This window comes from Salvelinus alpinus, chromosome 3 (assembly GCF_045679555.1).
Source record: "Salvelinus alpinus chromosome 3, SLU_Salpinus.1, whole genome shotgun sequence".
Classification (NCBI taxonomy): Eukaryota; Metazoa; Chordata; class Actinopteri; order Salmoniformes; family Salmonidae; genus Salvelinus; species Salvelinus alpinus.
This window is the reverse complement of record NC_092088.1, coordinates 23,899,677-23,915,326: the sequence shown is the minus strand read 5'-3', so window position 1 is coordinate 23,915,326 and position 15,650 is coordinate 23,899,677. Positions and strand designations below refer to the sequence as shown.

At 40.4% G+C, this 15,650-nt stretch overlaps 1 protein-coding gene across 1 annotated transcript; it reads right to left on the bottom strand.

The window, feature by feature from the left end:
• Positions 1-1,143: 1,143 nt before the first annotated feature.
• On the bottom strand, positions 1,144-2,637 carry h1-0 (H1.0 linker histone). The gene has a single exon (XM_071392169.1). The coding sequence runs from the start codon at positions 2,363-2,365 to the stop codon at positions 1,769-1,771; it is 597 nt and encodes a 198-aa protein (XP_071248270.1). The 5' UTR covers positions 2,366-2,637; the 3' UTR covers positions 1,144-1,768.
• Positions 2,638-15,650: the final 13,013 nt, after the last annotated feature.

Below are 15,650 nucleotides of genomic sequence, written 5' to 3'. Positions count from 1 at the left end.
CTTGGCCACAGGCAGCTGTAAAGTTGAAATGGTAGGATAGGCCTACCAGGCCAACCAAGAGTTTTTCCTTTTTTACAAGCAGTAAGTAGCATGGCTGAATAACTGAAATATTGATGTTTAAAGTTCAAAAGTAATAGAAAATAAATGCTATACTACTTTGAAGAAAAGAACGTTTGAATATTCTTGTCCTTTTAGAAACATTTTAACTGCTGCACTGAAAACCGCATGAAAATATGGAGAGCGACCAGGAGATGGAAGTATCGAGTTAACTTCAGGTAGAAAAAAACTGTTTTCTTTAGGGGTGGCATCCTTTCCTTGTCCAAATCCCATCTGCACTGTACAGTAGGACAGAAAAAAGCGATGGCTTAAAACAGATGCTCCGCTCAACAAATAATGTTGCTTCACCTATAGTTTAGGCCTACATTACAGAGAAATGATACAAGGAAATTAGCGAAGGATGCTTCTTTAGCTCGACTCAGTTCCTGACCTTTAGTTCGGGCTATGGGCTTGGTTCAGGATTTGGAAAATGTACTTTCTTGAAAGGTGTACCTTGAACATAAATGACAAGTCGTTTATTTAACAACACTGTTTTTTTTAATACTCCGCCATTTGTTGGTAATTGATAGGTACATGTTCTGAAACTGTAATAGCTTCGTCAGTTTGTGTAGGTAGTGTTATGTATGGTTGTAGTGTTGGTTGATGTCTGTTTTTGTCTTCAGACGTGATGTCCTAACTGTAGCGTAGGCCTACATCTGGTCAATAAAAGAAAAAGCCTTGAAGTGGGCTTTCAATGACCCCAATTCTAGGTAATTCAATCATATATGACATTTTTAGGTCTACGGTAGCTAATAGTTTCAGTCAAACCGCATAAACCACATAAAACATTTATTCATTATGTTACCAATTTGGATACCGGGGCTCATAACTTCATACGAGTCGAACATTTTCAGCTGGTTGCAGATGTCAAGGAAGCTCTCCTTTTGACTCGTTTTATATGCGTAGAATTTAGTTAATAATTGTTTCATTCGTCAATAGCCCCTCGATTACGTAATCTGTGCAATTCATTCAAATAAGTGTTGCGAACGGTAGTTTAGACATGTACGCCTACGCATGCTTAAAATGCGCGTGAGGTTGTGACACATATTTCGATGAGAAAAGTTTATTGTATTATAAACAGTTTCAAAAGTAATGCAATACATAGTCCGCAGTGTATTACAAATATACTTAATTAATTGAACATGGTTGGTTTTCAAAGTAGTAGCATTAATTAATTGAACATGGTTGGTTTACAAAGTAGTAGCATAGAGTCCGCATTTGGAGCCATTACGCATCACTTAAAAATCTTGCTGACGTCCATTGCCTACACAGTTCTATACATTGTATAGTTTAACAATGCTCGCTATTGAAACGTGTGTTTTCAGAATGACCTCGTGCAAAGAGAACAATAACTATTCACTTGTTCCAATAGCCTAAACAATAATAATTCCAGATTAGTGTCACATATATTTTCTAACAGGTCCATATGCTACAGGTTTCCAAAGATCACAGGGGATTAATAGCGTACATAGTAGCCCAACAATTAATGCTGTCACACACCAACAATTTAATTCCAGACCCTCTTTTACAGCATCAATGGAGTGGAAAACAATAGGTAAAAACGTATAAGTTCGCATGAGACCATACAAAAATAATATTACATATACGAAAAACATTTCCTCAAAGTATTTACAGTGACTTTTATTATAATAAGTCTCTCTGAAATGTCCATTTACTTCTTCTTTGCGGCTTTCTTGGCTGCGGCCTTGGGTTTGGGTTTCGCAGCTTTGGCCTTCTTGGATTTCGTTGCCTTGGCTGGCTTGGCCACCTTGGTTTTCTTTGCTACTTTCTTGGGCTTTGGTGCCGCTTTCTTCGGGGACTTTTTCACTTTCTTCACTGCCACTTTTGCTTTCTTTGCTTTTGCTGGTGATTTGGCCACCTTCTTGGGCTTTGCAACCTTCTTGGGCTTGGCGGCTTTAACAGGCGACTTCTTTGCTTTCACAACGGCTTTAACTTTAGGTGCCTTTTTGGTGTCCTCTGCTTTAGCCAGTTTGAAGGAGCCTGACGCGCCGATGCCTTTGGTGTGGCGCAGGACCCCTTCACTCACCATCCTCTTCAGGGACAGCTTAATCTGAGAATCGGCATTGTCCCCCACCTTGTAGTGGCTTTTGATGTACTTCTGGACAGATTGTCTGGACGCACCTCCACGGCTTTTGTCTGCATGGACGGCTGCCTTAATCATATCAGAGTATTTCGGGTGTGAAGCAGGTTTCTTGGGTGCCTTCGCCTTTTTTGCCTTTGGGGCTGGAGCTGCCGCCGTCTCTGCCATAGTTGACTCGTGAGAGTTGTTGAATTCTGTGAGAATATGCGGGTTCAGTTCAAGTATTCCCGTCTGTCAGAAAACGTCAAAAGCTGCTAAATAAATATTTCCTAACTTGTAATAGTCCTGGAAAGGTCCGGGTTTGCTATTAACATATAAGTTAATGTAAATTTGCCACACACGATGGCGCGTCACAGCTGATTTTCTATTAAGGCATCTTATTCTACAAACGTTCCTCTGACTTTATGAAGCGTAAGCGCGGACGTGATTGAGAACACCAACCGCCAGCAGCTGATCCAGCAGGCTCCATGGAACTCACGTAGTCCCGTTTGTGTTTCTTCATCCTCGAACTCTTGCTAAATTTAAAAAGTATTGAATTGCATATGTCTACAAAATCGACTGGCTTGAAAGTAGACACTTTGGGCTTTACGGGCATATTCATATTTTTATAGAATTCGCTGACCGATAAACTTTTATTTCATGAAAACCTACCCGAAGCACTGCGCGTTGTTATCAATATTGAAGAATTCCTATTAAATTGACCCAAACAGACAGAACCGACGAGACAAATGACGAATGCATAATGAAAATGAATCAATACTTTAACGAATGCACGTGGTTTGACCCGTGCAACAGCTCGTTTTTGCTTTTAATACACCGATATAATTTTCGAACTAACACAGTCCGGCCATTGACTTTGAGTGACGTGGTCGAGATTATTTACTGTTAAACCTCCTATAAATAAATGACAGAATATCTGATGTATGGGTAAAGCATCTGATGTTAATATAGATTTATATAGGCTTTAGTGGAATGGTTACGTTTCATTTCTTTGATGTTTTAAGGCAGAATTGGGAATAAACAAACTGGCACTATGCTTCTTGCGACTGTGCTCCATTGTCAGGAAAGTTGCCAACACCTCCAAAGATCTGCTTCTCTGATAATAATTCACGGAATCTGTCCACATTTTCATCAAAGAAACATGATTATCTGATATTTGACGTGGTATTCGCTCAAGTGGAGTGACTACTATCTACACAAAACTAAACCTATCATTTAACATAGGGCGCATTGATGACATTCTTTTGTTCAGTGGCTGGTAGTCTATAGGACCGTCGACTGAACGACATGACTATGCGTGGATCAACACATATTTCCCACTGCTATAAATGTTTAATGCGCAGTGATACAGGCTACATTTGTTACAACAGGAAACATTGCAATTGTTTGTTTTTATTTCAGATTTTCATCTGATATTTTTTCCCCTGTAGCCCAAACGCCATCTTGGATCCCTTAGTAAAAGTCATATTATTTTTTAATTCATTTTCTGCTATTAGGCCTTTATGACTGTTTTTAATAAAGTAATTGTGACGTACTATTTTTCCTGATATATATATATATATATATATATTAATCACAACTTTTTATGTCATTCTTTGCAGTTGGTCCATAACGTCACATAACACTGTCAAGCAGGTTTAGGCTAATTGTAGCAGGTGATGTTTCCAATTTTGACCATTATTCAAGTCGTAGGATACCTAGTTATGCCAATAGCCTATTAGTCATCATAGCGTATGGATTCAAAATCGTATGAAAAATGTATTCAAAATCTTATGGAATAGACTGCACAAAGACGGACCAAAACAGTTTTGCTGTATGCTCTCGCTCTGACCCTTTCTCTCCTCCCTCTCTCAGATGAGTAGCCTATAAGTGCGTCTGCGACAGTATGTGTTTGTTAGTGGGTGAAGGAGTGAGTGTTCATAAGGGAGCGCGCTAAATGAACGAATGAATGCGCGCGCACTGTCGTTCGGTATGTAGTGAAAATTCGTATTCACGCTGACGAGTGCCGACAATTTGAGAGCAGTAGTGGTCGACCTCTTTCGGACGTTCATGGCCTCCTTAATCGATATTTTTGGCAATTTTCTAGTGGGTCATTATGGTCACAGAACACTCAAAAGTGTCAGAAGAAGGGTAGTTCTTCCGTCGGGGGTTGTGCCTAGGGTTTGGTGCTGAAAACAGCACCCAAACGCACTTCTCGCGCTACAAGGCCACTCCCTCCTTTCACCAACAGAGGGACGTCTTTAACAATGGACGGACGGCCTGTTGGGTCAACAGAATCCATCGCATTATTCTTAGATTATTTGAAGACCATAATGAATCAGTAGTCAATGCGCCAACTGTAGGGTTTGTAAATTAATTGACTTATGGCTACTGTAAACATACCCTCACTTGAATCTGTGCATGATCTACAGCCATTTGTAACACCTCGCAATCATTGCATAATAGTGCCATATTTGGGTGTTTTGCTCCTGTTTCTGATGTAAGGTGTGTTGTGATTGTTAGATGTAGGAAATGTACAATTATTGATTAATGATGGTGATGGTTGTTAGAATGATGGAATTAGTAATAATAAGTAACATAATTATACATTATTGTTTGTTATTAATTATTATTTTTATCAATAATTATTATGACAGGCGTAGGCAATCAATAACTTATTAACTTATTAACAATTAACTTTTGAGGACAGTGCAGCCTAATGATAAGAACACAATTGACTGTTAAGAAAACACAATTGTTATTCAGCATTTTTCATATGACAACTCCCTGTCATGCGCATATCCTGTAGGGCTATAATAATAATTACATATTTCAAAGCTTGCATATTCAGAAATCAAAGTTCACAATACTTTAAGAAGTATAGGCAAGTCAGGTAGTTTACAATACTTTAAGAAGTATAGGCAAGTGAGGTAGTTTACAATACTTTAAGAAGTATAGGCAAGTCAGGTAGTTTACAATACTTTAAGAAGTATAGGCAAGTGAGGTCTAAGTTTGCACATATACGTCAATATATTCTTAGAGGAGAACTAAAGCATAGTGTCAGAAATTCTTAGTCTTAGTTACATCTAAATGTATCCCTTTGCCAAATAGTAATTTTAACCTTTTATTAAACCCTCTCTGGATCTGGCATGCGCACCGCATGTCTCAGAGTCTCAAAGTATTATGGGAAATGTCAATCTCCATGTTGCTCAAGTCTTGTGTGTTTAATATGGATGGTTGCCATGGAACCATTGTCTTAGGGTGCAAACAAATACAGCAAATTGGATCTACATATACTACGTGATATGAAAAGGTTTCCATCTGAGACCCTCAACTGTAGTTAGACACTCTGTAGCGTTTCGTCACTTTTGAATACATTCAGATGAAGTGAGTGCACATGAAAGAGTAAATCAATTATCCTGACGGTGCACTGTAAAACTATTTTGTTTGATGTTATGTCCTTACACAGTTGTTCTGTGTCCACTCACACACATGCTGTTACTGTGTGTGTTTACTTTTGACAGTTGTGACAACACGTGTGTCTGTGTGAGCAGGTGACAGAGAACAAGTGCAGCCGCCTGCAGCACAACCCTCATGCATACACACACACACACACACACACACACACACACACACACACACACACACACACACACACACAACGCCACACAGTGAGCAGTTTGTCTGTATGGGGCACCAGCCAAAGGCTCTCTTTGTGAGTCACTCGACCTTCCTGCCCCCTAAATACTGCATCTCCCCCTGAGCTGAGTATTTAGAGCAGGTAACTATTTCCACTGGGACAGCTGTCGCCCCCTCCCCCCCTGACAGTCCCATTATCTGAAAAGCATCTGTGTGATGTCAGTCAAGCCAGCAGATTTAGTCTGATCAAGGCTATTCTAGCTATTATAGTCCATGCCTTTGATCCATGATAAGGATATAACCATTGACTTACTTTTTATTGCTTTTGAGTTGATATGTCGTGTCAGCAGAAGTATGTTTCATTTCAGTTTAACACCGACATTGAATATATAAGGACCGCTTTCAATTTGATCACGTGCTATAACCATCCTATCACAGTGTTTTTGGGAAAGGCCTTTGATCTTTTCATGGTGTCGCAGGTTCCTTTCTAGAGCAGCGTACATTTTAGCTGACATCACGAGCACTGAAAACATAAGGCTACATAATCTACAGCTCTCAGTAAAGTAATGCAGTAAAGTTGTGTGGCCAACGGACACCTTGTTTTTGGACCAGCAGCAGAGGTCCAAGACTGTCAAGGCTTTTTCTCTGTTGGTCATCTAGATGTATCCTAGCTACCTCTTTCAGCGCTGATTTGGTTTTGAGGTTAGATATATTGATCATATTTCACTGGAGCGTAGTTAGGTGTTATGAAACCATTCTTATCATCAGAATTATTTTGTAAACCCTTAGTTATTCACAGAGCCTAACAATGTCTTGATGTGTGAGCATTGTTTAAGCTTCAAACATAAAGCTTGGTTGCTGACTGACAGATATCACGACCTGGTTTGAAATAGTAAATCAAATAAAATTGTATTTTTCACATGCGCCGAATAGGTGTAGTAGACCTTACCGTGAAATGCTTGCTTACAAGCCCTTAAACAACAAAATAGTTTTAAGAAAACAAGAAAAGATTTACTAAATAAACTAGAGTAACACAATGCAATAAGGAGGCTTTATACAGGGGGTACCGGTACCGAGTCAATGTGTGGGGGTACAGGTTAGTCAAGGTAATTGACGTAATATGTACCTGTAGGTAGGGGTAAAATGACTATACATAGATAATAAACAGTGAGTAGCAGTAGTATTAATTTAAAAAATGAGGGGGAGTGGGGACAATGCAAATAGTCCGGGTAGCCGTTTGGTTAATTGTTTAGCAGTGTTATGGCTTGGGGGTAAAAGCTGTTATGGAGCCTTTTGGACCTAGACTTGGCGCTCCAGCACCTCTTGCCGTGCGGCAGCCTATTTGTTTTCTTTCAAATACTTAAGGTGCACTTGATTCATATAGCTTCCTGAATTAACAGAATGGAATCAACGGGAAAGTACAAACCCCGCCCACGCACCGTAGGTATTTGAAAGAAAACAAATACTTTTTGGTCCCGGGCTTTAGCTCTGAAGTTGCTCCTTGATGTTAACTCTTTTCACCAACAGATGGCAGCAGCCTCCTAATAGGGGCACTAGAACAGTATTAACCTTAGCCTACATATAGCTTACAGTCTAGGGTGACCTCGACCTATGCTTTTCGCCAGGGCAGTCTTGTTTTCAATCTTGTGTCAGAAGAAAGATGTGAGATAGAAAGTAAAATGTAATATCGCAAATATATGGGCAACTGCTCAGGTTTCTGCTAGTGATAAAAGCAGCATTAGTACTGCAGTACATTAGGGGTGCTTGGGTAAATGTATAAAACATTTTGCAACCTATGTTTTTGATAATTGCGTTGTTTGTTCTATAACTGTTAGTTCATATGCCTTGCCACCGTGATATTTTTATTTTTTTATTATATATATATATTTTTATGATATATTGGCCTAAGGCCGAGACAATAACAAGACATTGACAGAATAAATTCAACCACGCCTTTGTTTCAATACAAAACTGGATAGCAACATCTGTTGTCGAGTCCACAAAGCATATTTCATGTAACAGACAGTTACATGACCTGTCTACACCATGGTCAATCAAGTTAATGTTTCTGAAATTTTAGGAAAACTATTTATTTAGAACACCGGAGAGTTACCACAAGTCGCAAAAAAACAGGAGCTGCCTCTTCTATTCCTGCACCATTTCAACTTAAACATTTCAACATCATCAAATCAGCTATGCTTTGTCAAGGGAGGCCAAATGCTCCTAGTCAATGCTTTGGGCGGCAACAGTACCATACTCTTTTTGACCAGACAGCATCAGATAGATGGGCTACACATACAGAGACAGAGGGGCGCTGTTTCACTCGCTCGGATGATTTCTCCGCGAGATACATTCAGCCTCTTGCGAAATGAAGGAAAATTATGAAACACAGAGAGACAATAACTTATTTTATATTTTTTTCTTGGTCAATTTTATGGGGAAGCATGGCTTCCCTTGGCATCTATGATACACGCTACTGCTGCAGGCAGTATTAATCAGACACACAGACCAATTCAGTGGTTTTGGACCTTCCTGGTCAACCTAGGTAACAGGCATTGAGGATAAATATTTAACCTTCCACAGCAGTTCTGTGATTGCCTGGTTGCCACGGTGAATTTGGATTGGTTGTTGTGTCCAGACACTAGAGTACTCTCCACTCTGTTCACTCAACAACAAAAAAAATAGTTTATTATTGCACTACCTCAGCTATTCTAGTTTTACCCTTATCATTGGAAACTGCTTAAAAGGAGCGAGGCTTGATTCAACTCACTGAACAAATCTCTTTGCCCTGACACCAAAATGTCGAAACGTTGCATGATATTCTAAACAGTTCAGAACCTCCTCTGGGACTTCAACATTGCAGAGATCTTGCAGAGCAATGCAGATCCCATGTGTGCATCTGGGTGATGGCAAAACCTATCAATCTTGAGCATTTTTTCATCCTGTGAAGAATAACCACATAATGCATTTTATGCTGTAAGAATGTGAACTCAAACTATCATATCTGTTTGTACTCTTCCTCTCTCTCTCACACTTTCTTTTACTTGTTTTCACTCTCTTCTTCTCCTCTCCATTCTCCCCTCACTCTCTCCCTTGGTCTTTCTCGCTTTCCCATGGTTTTACTCCTCTCCTCTACTGCACCCTCTCTCTTTCTTAATTTTTCCTCTTTCTCCCTCCCTATTCCTCCCTAAAGATTGCATAAAATAGGGCACTTTTGGACTAAAACTGTGTCAGTCACTGACCCGATTCATTCGGCTGTCATTTTCATCACACGGGTGATTCCCCCCACTGCACATTAACCATCGCCGGGCATCTGAAAGCGAGAGGGTCAGGCATCATCTATCTTAATTCCCATCATTCAGCTCTGATGACTTTACCCCAGAGAGAGTGATCCCAAAACCAGCTTGTACCTTAATCTCGGGGCCTGTTAGCTGCAAAACATTTTGCAATGGAAAACATAGCGTTTCTTATTGGACAAGTTAATAAAATACCTTCGCTTTTCACTCCATTTCTACGTTTTTATTTCGTTCATGACTACTCTTTCCTAATACATTGACTATCCAGCTCTTTTCAGCAGCAATTGCAAAGGCCTTGTTGATTGTGTTCAAGTTCTTTATCTTTCTCTCCTCTATATCCTCTGGATAAGAGCGTCTGCTAAATGACTTAAATGTAAATATATGTATCTATATACAGTGGGGAGAGTATTTGATACACAGCTGAATTATTTGATACCAATCCAAAGTACGTATTGCCCAGCGACAGCCCCGAAACCTGAAGGATCTGGAGAAGGTCTGTATGGAGGAGTGGGCCAGAATCCCTGCTGCAGTGTGTGCAAACCTGGTCAAGAACTACAGGAAACGTATGATCTCTGTAATTGCAAACAAAGGTTTCTGTACCAAATATTAAGTTCTGCTTTTCTGATGTATCAAATACTTATGTCATGCAATAAAATGCTAATTAATTACTTAAAAATCATACAATGTGATTTTCTGGATTTTTGTTTTAGATTCCGTCTCTCACAGTTGAAGTGTACCTATGATAAAAATTACAGACCTCTACATGCTTTGTAAGTAGGAAAACCTGCAAAATCGGCAGTGTATCAAATACTTGTTCTCCCCACTGTATCCATCCATCCATCCATCCATCCATCCATCCATCCATCCATCCACAGTATTTCTCTCTCTCATTCACTCTCTCCTTCTCCCTATCTCCTTGTCCCTCTCCTTCACTGAGACCCTCAGCTCTTTAATGGTGCAAATGTTATGTAAAATAATTACTGGTTGTTGGTCTCTTTGTATAATCTGTACCCTTCCGCCCTCTCAGAGAGACTAGAGGAGGGCTGAGTCACAGGCCAGCACATTACTCTAATGAAGAGAAGGATCCACGGTGATGGACACACACACACACACATACAGTATTTATATTACTCTAATGAAGGCGGAACTGTGTAATAGATACACTGTACACACACTCTAATGAAGAACAACCTGATAGAAAAATGCTCATCCATACATCCACCCACCCACACTAACACTTATAGGCTTGTATATGCTAATGAAGACACTCTTGCTATATGGGGTCACACATACACACACACACACACTGGATAAAGACCTGCTTTAGTGCAGGCCGCACACGTTTAAACTTAGACATCCATTCTATGGAAACACACCATGATAAGCTGCCTTACGGACATTAGGGTCATTAAGCCTGTTAACAGAGTGCAGGCTGACTGGCGGTCTAATTAACGTGTGTTCCTCTCTGCCTGAAAGGCCTCGTTATTCTCCCCCGGGCCTCTGACGTCCTTGTTAAAGACAAAACTAACTGGTTGTGTTTGGTCTTTCTATCGAGGTGAATAGAACAACATGGGGGGCTTAAGTCAAACTCAAACTCAAGTGAGTGCTCCCACAGTTGTTTTATAGGATAAATATTTGTCTCAAGGCCAGATTGAAAGATTACTTTAAATTAACCACGTTTCCATCCACACTTTTTATACATGTACAATCATACCATGTAAAAAAAAAAAACACGAAATCTGTGATGGAAACGGGAAGTTTCGGTACCACTTCATAAATGCCGACAGATAATTTGTTCGTTCGACATGGTGTGATCATTTGGGTTGGTAAAGTTAATTAATGCAAGAAATAGCAGTGGAAACGCCATGCGCAAATACTGATATAATAACCATTATATCGACGTTTAAACTTGGAGTCACACAATGATGGTGTGTGGTCCTCCCACTACGACCAGAGAAACCATTCAGTTTATTAGGCTACAGAAGAAATAAATGGTGATGAACTTCACAGGGTGGTGAAAGTGCACAGTGATCTTGATGCTCCTTCCCAATAAATATTGATGGTTTAATTCTGGTGACATGATGAGCTTGACTGCCGTTTGACAAATAAACATAATATCCATAATAATCTCATCATGTCGACTAGCCTACCCGCACAGCCTACCTGCATTGTATTTGCCAGCTGTTGGATAGAACGCACGTGCCAAGACCAGAGAAAGCACATGTTCTATTTAACCAGTAGCGGTGTGTGGGTAATATCACTGAGAAAGCCAATCCAAGCCAGTAAAAAAGCCATATTACAACCTATGTTGTGATATTTGCGTTGTTTGCTCTATAACCCATTAATTAATACGCCACCTTAATATACAATAAGGCTGTGACAACAAAAAGACCACAGTCACATTGGCGAAATAAAGTTATTAATTACACTTTGGATGGTTTATCAATACACCCAGTCACTACAAAGAAACATGCATCCATCCTAACTCAGTTGCCAGAGAGGAAGGAAACCGCACAGAGATTTAACCATGAGGCAAATGGTGAATTTTAAACAGGGTTTAATGGCTGTGATGGATCAAAACTGAGGATGGATCAGCAACATAGTTACACCACAATACTAACCTAAATGACAGAGTGAAAAGAAGGAAGACTGTACAGAATAAAAATATTCCAAAAGATGAATCCTGTTTGCAATAAGGTACTAAAGTAAAACTGCAAAAAATTTGCAGAAGAAATTAACGTTATGTCCTGAATACAAAGTGTTATGTTTATGGCAAATCCAACATAACACATCACTGAGTACCACTCTTCAAATTTTCAAGCATGGCTGCATCGTGTTATGGGTATGCTTGTCATCGGCAAGCACTAGGGAGTTTTTTAGAATAAAAATAAATGGAATAGAGCTAAGCCAAGGAAAAAATCATAGAGGAAAACCTGGTTCAGTCTGCTTTCCAACAGACACTGGGAGACAGTGTTCCCTCTAAGTTACGTGCATGCGCGGCACTCAGCGGCCCGGAGACTGCCTTGCAGAAGAAATATCAGCCCACTGGAGAGAAACACAAGATTGAACTTCGCATCGGAGTAGGATTCTATTGCGCACAACTCAGCCCGTACTCAACACAGACCAGTGCGGCTTAGCCATACAGAGCTGCAGTAGGCCTATCTGCAAATAGACCATTGCCATATATGGATATGTGCCATTTACTTTGAACTGGACTGTGTTTACAGCTGTGGTTGTGAGTAGATGCGCTTGTTTTGAGATCAAAGCAAAAGCTGCATGTAGCCACTTGTGCACATTTTGTTCATATCCTTTGCTAGTTATTGAGTTATTAATCCAGTTATAGATCATTTGTAGTCAGCAATAGGGGAGTGGTTACTTCCTACAAGAGCACAAAACGTGTACATTTCTAGACATCTTTGAAAAGCAAGTCAGGTAATGAGCTTTTATGTCTTAAAGGGACAGTGTTTTATTTTGAGACATGCTTGAATAAGCTAAGTAGCCAGTAGGCAGAGGGTAGCATAATTTGTCTGATTCTCTGTAGTAATAGAATGGGAATAATAATGCATTTTATTTTGTAAAGTGGTTTATTGCATCAAACAAAACAACAACATTTTCAGTCACGTCTTTGTCTGAAGGACAAGTGGATAAACAGGTTCATGTCAAGCCCTGTATGTTTTTTTTTAAAGTTTCATGGAATGTATGTAACGACCTGGGTGTCGGGGAGGTGCGAAGTCAGACGCGGAGCTTCAATATGTTGAGTCTTTAATACCCAACTGGCAAACAAAATGTCCAACACGGACGTACTGGGTGTCACACAACGGTCCAACGACACGATAAACAAACCCAGTCCACAATAATAATCTCCACTCCCGAAATCCAAAAAGCTACAATGTAACAATCCCGCACAAAGAAGCGTACGGGCTGGCTGACTAATAAAGCCACACTAATAAACAATTAACTAAACACAGGTGATACAAATCAACACATAAGGAGGGGGAGGAAAAAGAGTCAGTGGCAGCTAGTAGGCCGGTGACGACGACCGCCGAGCGCCACCCGAACGGGAAGGAGAGCCTGCCTCGGTTGAAGTCGTGACAATGTAGGCCAATGTTGAACACCACACACTGGCTGCTACTGTAGGTGGAATGACAGGACAGCTATTTCCATGTTAAAATGTTGTGGGATGCATTTTCTCCATTGTCTTTGATGGTAGGCCACTCTGGTAGTCCTACATTATGATCAAATAGCCACAGTAGCCTACTTGGCCACTGTTAAAACTTTAACTTAAAGCCGGTACAGCCTCAGTGTTCACAGTAAACGCACGCTGGAAGTTGTACAGAATTTTCACAACTTTCAAGTTTGCTCTCAGCAGACCTGAAATTTGCTCAGTGCCGCAAAAAAAAGTAGGGAACATTGCTAGGAGATAAATGCACCTTTCAGCAGGACAATAACCTAAAACTCAAGGCCAAAAATACACTGGAGTTGCTTACCAAGAAGACATTAAATGTTCCTGAGTGGCCTAGTTACAGTTTTTAATTAAATCTGCTTGGAAATCTATGGTAAGACTTAAACATGGCTGTCTAGCATGATCAACCACCATGTGCAAATATTGTACAATTCAGGTGTGCAAAGCTCTTAGAGACTTACCCAGAAATACTCACAGCTGTAATTGATGCCAAAGGTTATTCTAACATGTATTGACTCAGGGGTGTTTAATTTTCAATATTTTTTTTTACATTTCTAAAAACATAAAACGTTTTTTATTCAATCCATTATGAATTCAGGCTGTGACACAGCAAAATCTGGAATAAGTCAATGGGTATGAATACTTTGTGAAGGCACTGTACATTCATCTGCCTGGAGAGTGTGGGACTGTGTCATTCAACCAAGATTAGTAGGCTCCCCTCATTAGGAAAACGTCCAGTCAGACAGTGCTAAGAGTGCAGGTGTGTGAGCCCACCCAGGGGAACACCCGACAGAGACCACTCCATCTCTCACTGACAGGAGAGTGGCGTTGGTGGGAGGTCATCGGGGCGTCATGTCTGACCTGAATGATCTGGCTACATTTCACCATACTGTAACTGCTCTCCAGTTCCTGACTTGACGTATTCGTTTGAGTTTGTTGTGGTGCAAAAGGTCTCAACAGTGCATCTCCAGCGAACCTTGTTCTGGGTAGTTTTCTTGGCTTCATCCCAGGACGTTCCTGCCTTCTTCACATCTTCATTTGTCCTTTATTTGTCCCTTTGGGCTCCCCTTCCTGAAGTCGACAGCTTTCCGGTCATACCTGTGGGCACGATTCACTGTGTTAATGAGGTCTGGATATTGATGTTGTCTAAGATGAGGTCTTTAGTCTGAATGTTATTTACCAAGAGCTGGAGAGTCACAGTGTGTGGTACAATTACGAGACAAACAGAGAGAGAGAGAGAGCGAGAGAGAGTCTCTGTCTTGTCACTGGGCCAGAGGCAGAGCAGAGCACCATAGGAGCTGAGAGTTGGCACTGGACTGGGGACGGAGAGGGGATCATAGCTTATTGTTGTCACACATTGATGACCTCATACACCAGCAGGTCATAAATGAGCCACAGCAGCCTTACCACAGCGTTCAATTGGACACTAATACACCAATTCACTTCATAAGGCAGGATTTACTGTATCCCCAGCCATCCTCATTGTCCTTAAAATAAGTGATTATGATTTATGCATTCGTGAATAATAATGTGTTTTCTGCTAAGGGGAGCTCCATCTGAAATAGGTCTGGTAATAGCACTGCTCCTACCACGGCTGTCCACACATGGGGTTACGAGTCGCCATTCATCAATCTGATGTTCTGACCCTTATGTTCAGGCCCCCATACAGCGGTCTCTTTGTCATTCACATTCATTATGCATGGGATTAACATAAAAAAGGCTTTGTACTGGTATTACTTATAAGGATCTATTGTACGCCAGGTATTTCTGCCGAAGTGTTATTGCAGTGGTATTACCACGGAGGGTGGATTCGGTATGCCTTCCAAACTCTCTCTCAGTTATGCATGCCTGTTTGTGAGTGTGTGTGTCCGATTGCATGTGCTATGATGTCAAATCAAATGGTATTGGTCACATGCGTCGAATACAACAGGTGTAGACTTTACAGTGAAATGCGTACTTACGAGCCCATTCACAACAGTGCAAAGTTAAAAAGTAAGACAAGTATTTGCAACAAAAAAAAGGAAATAGTAACACAATAAAAACAATAACGAGGCTATATACAAGGAGTACCAGTACTGAGTCAATGTGCAGGGGTATGAGGTAGTTGAGGTAATTGAGGTAATACAGTATGCACGAAGGGGTAAAAGTGACTAGGCAATCAGGATATATAATATACAGAGTAGCAGCAGCATATGTGAAGTGTGTGTGTGTTGCGTTAATAATTGTGTATGTGTTGGAGTGTCAGTGTAGTAAGTGTTAATGTAGTATGTGTTATTGTCTGGTTAGTCTAGTGAGTTTGCATAGAGCCAGTGTAAGGGAGTCCGTGCAAAACAATTAAGATAAATAAATAATATAG

Coding starts and splice junctions, on each gene's coding strand:
- h1-0 (XM_071392169.1), bottom strand. CDS start 2,365: ATGGCAGAGACGGCGGCAGCTCCAGCCCCAAAGGCAAAAAAGGCGAAG.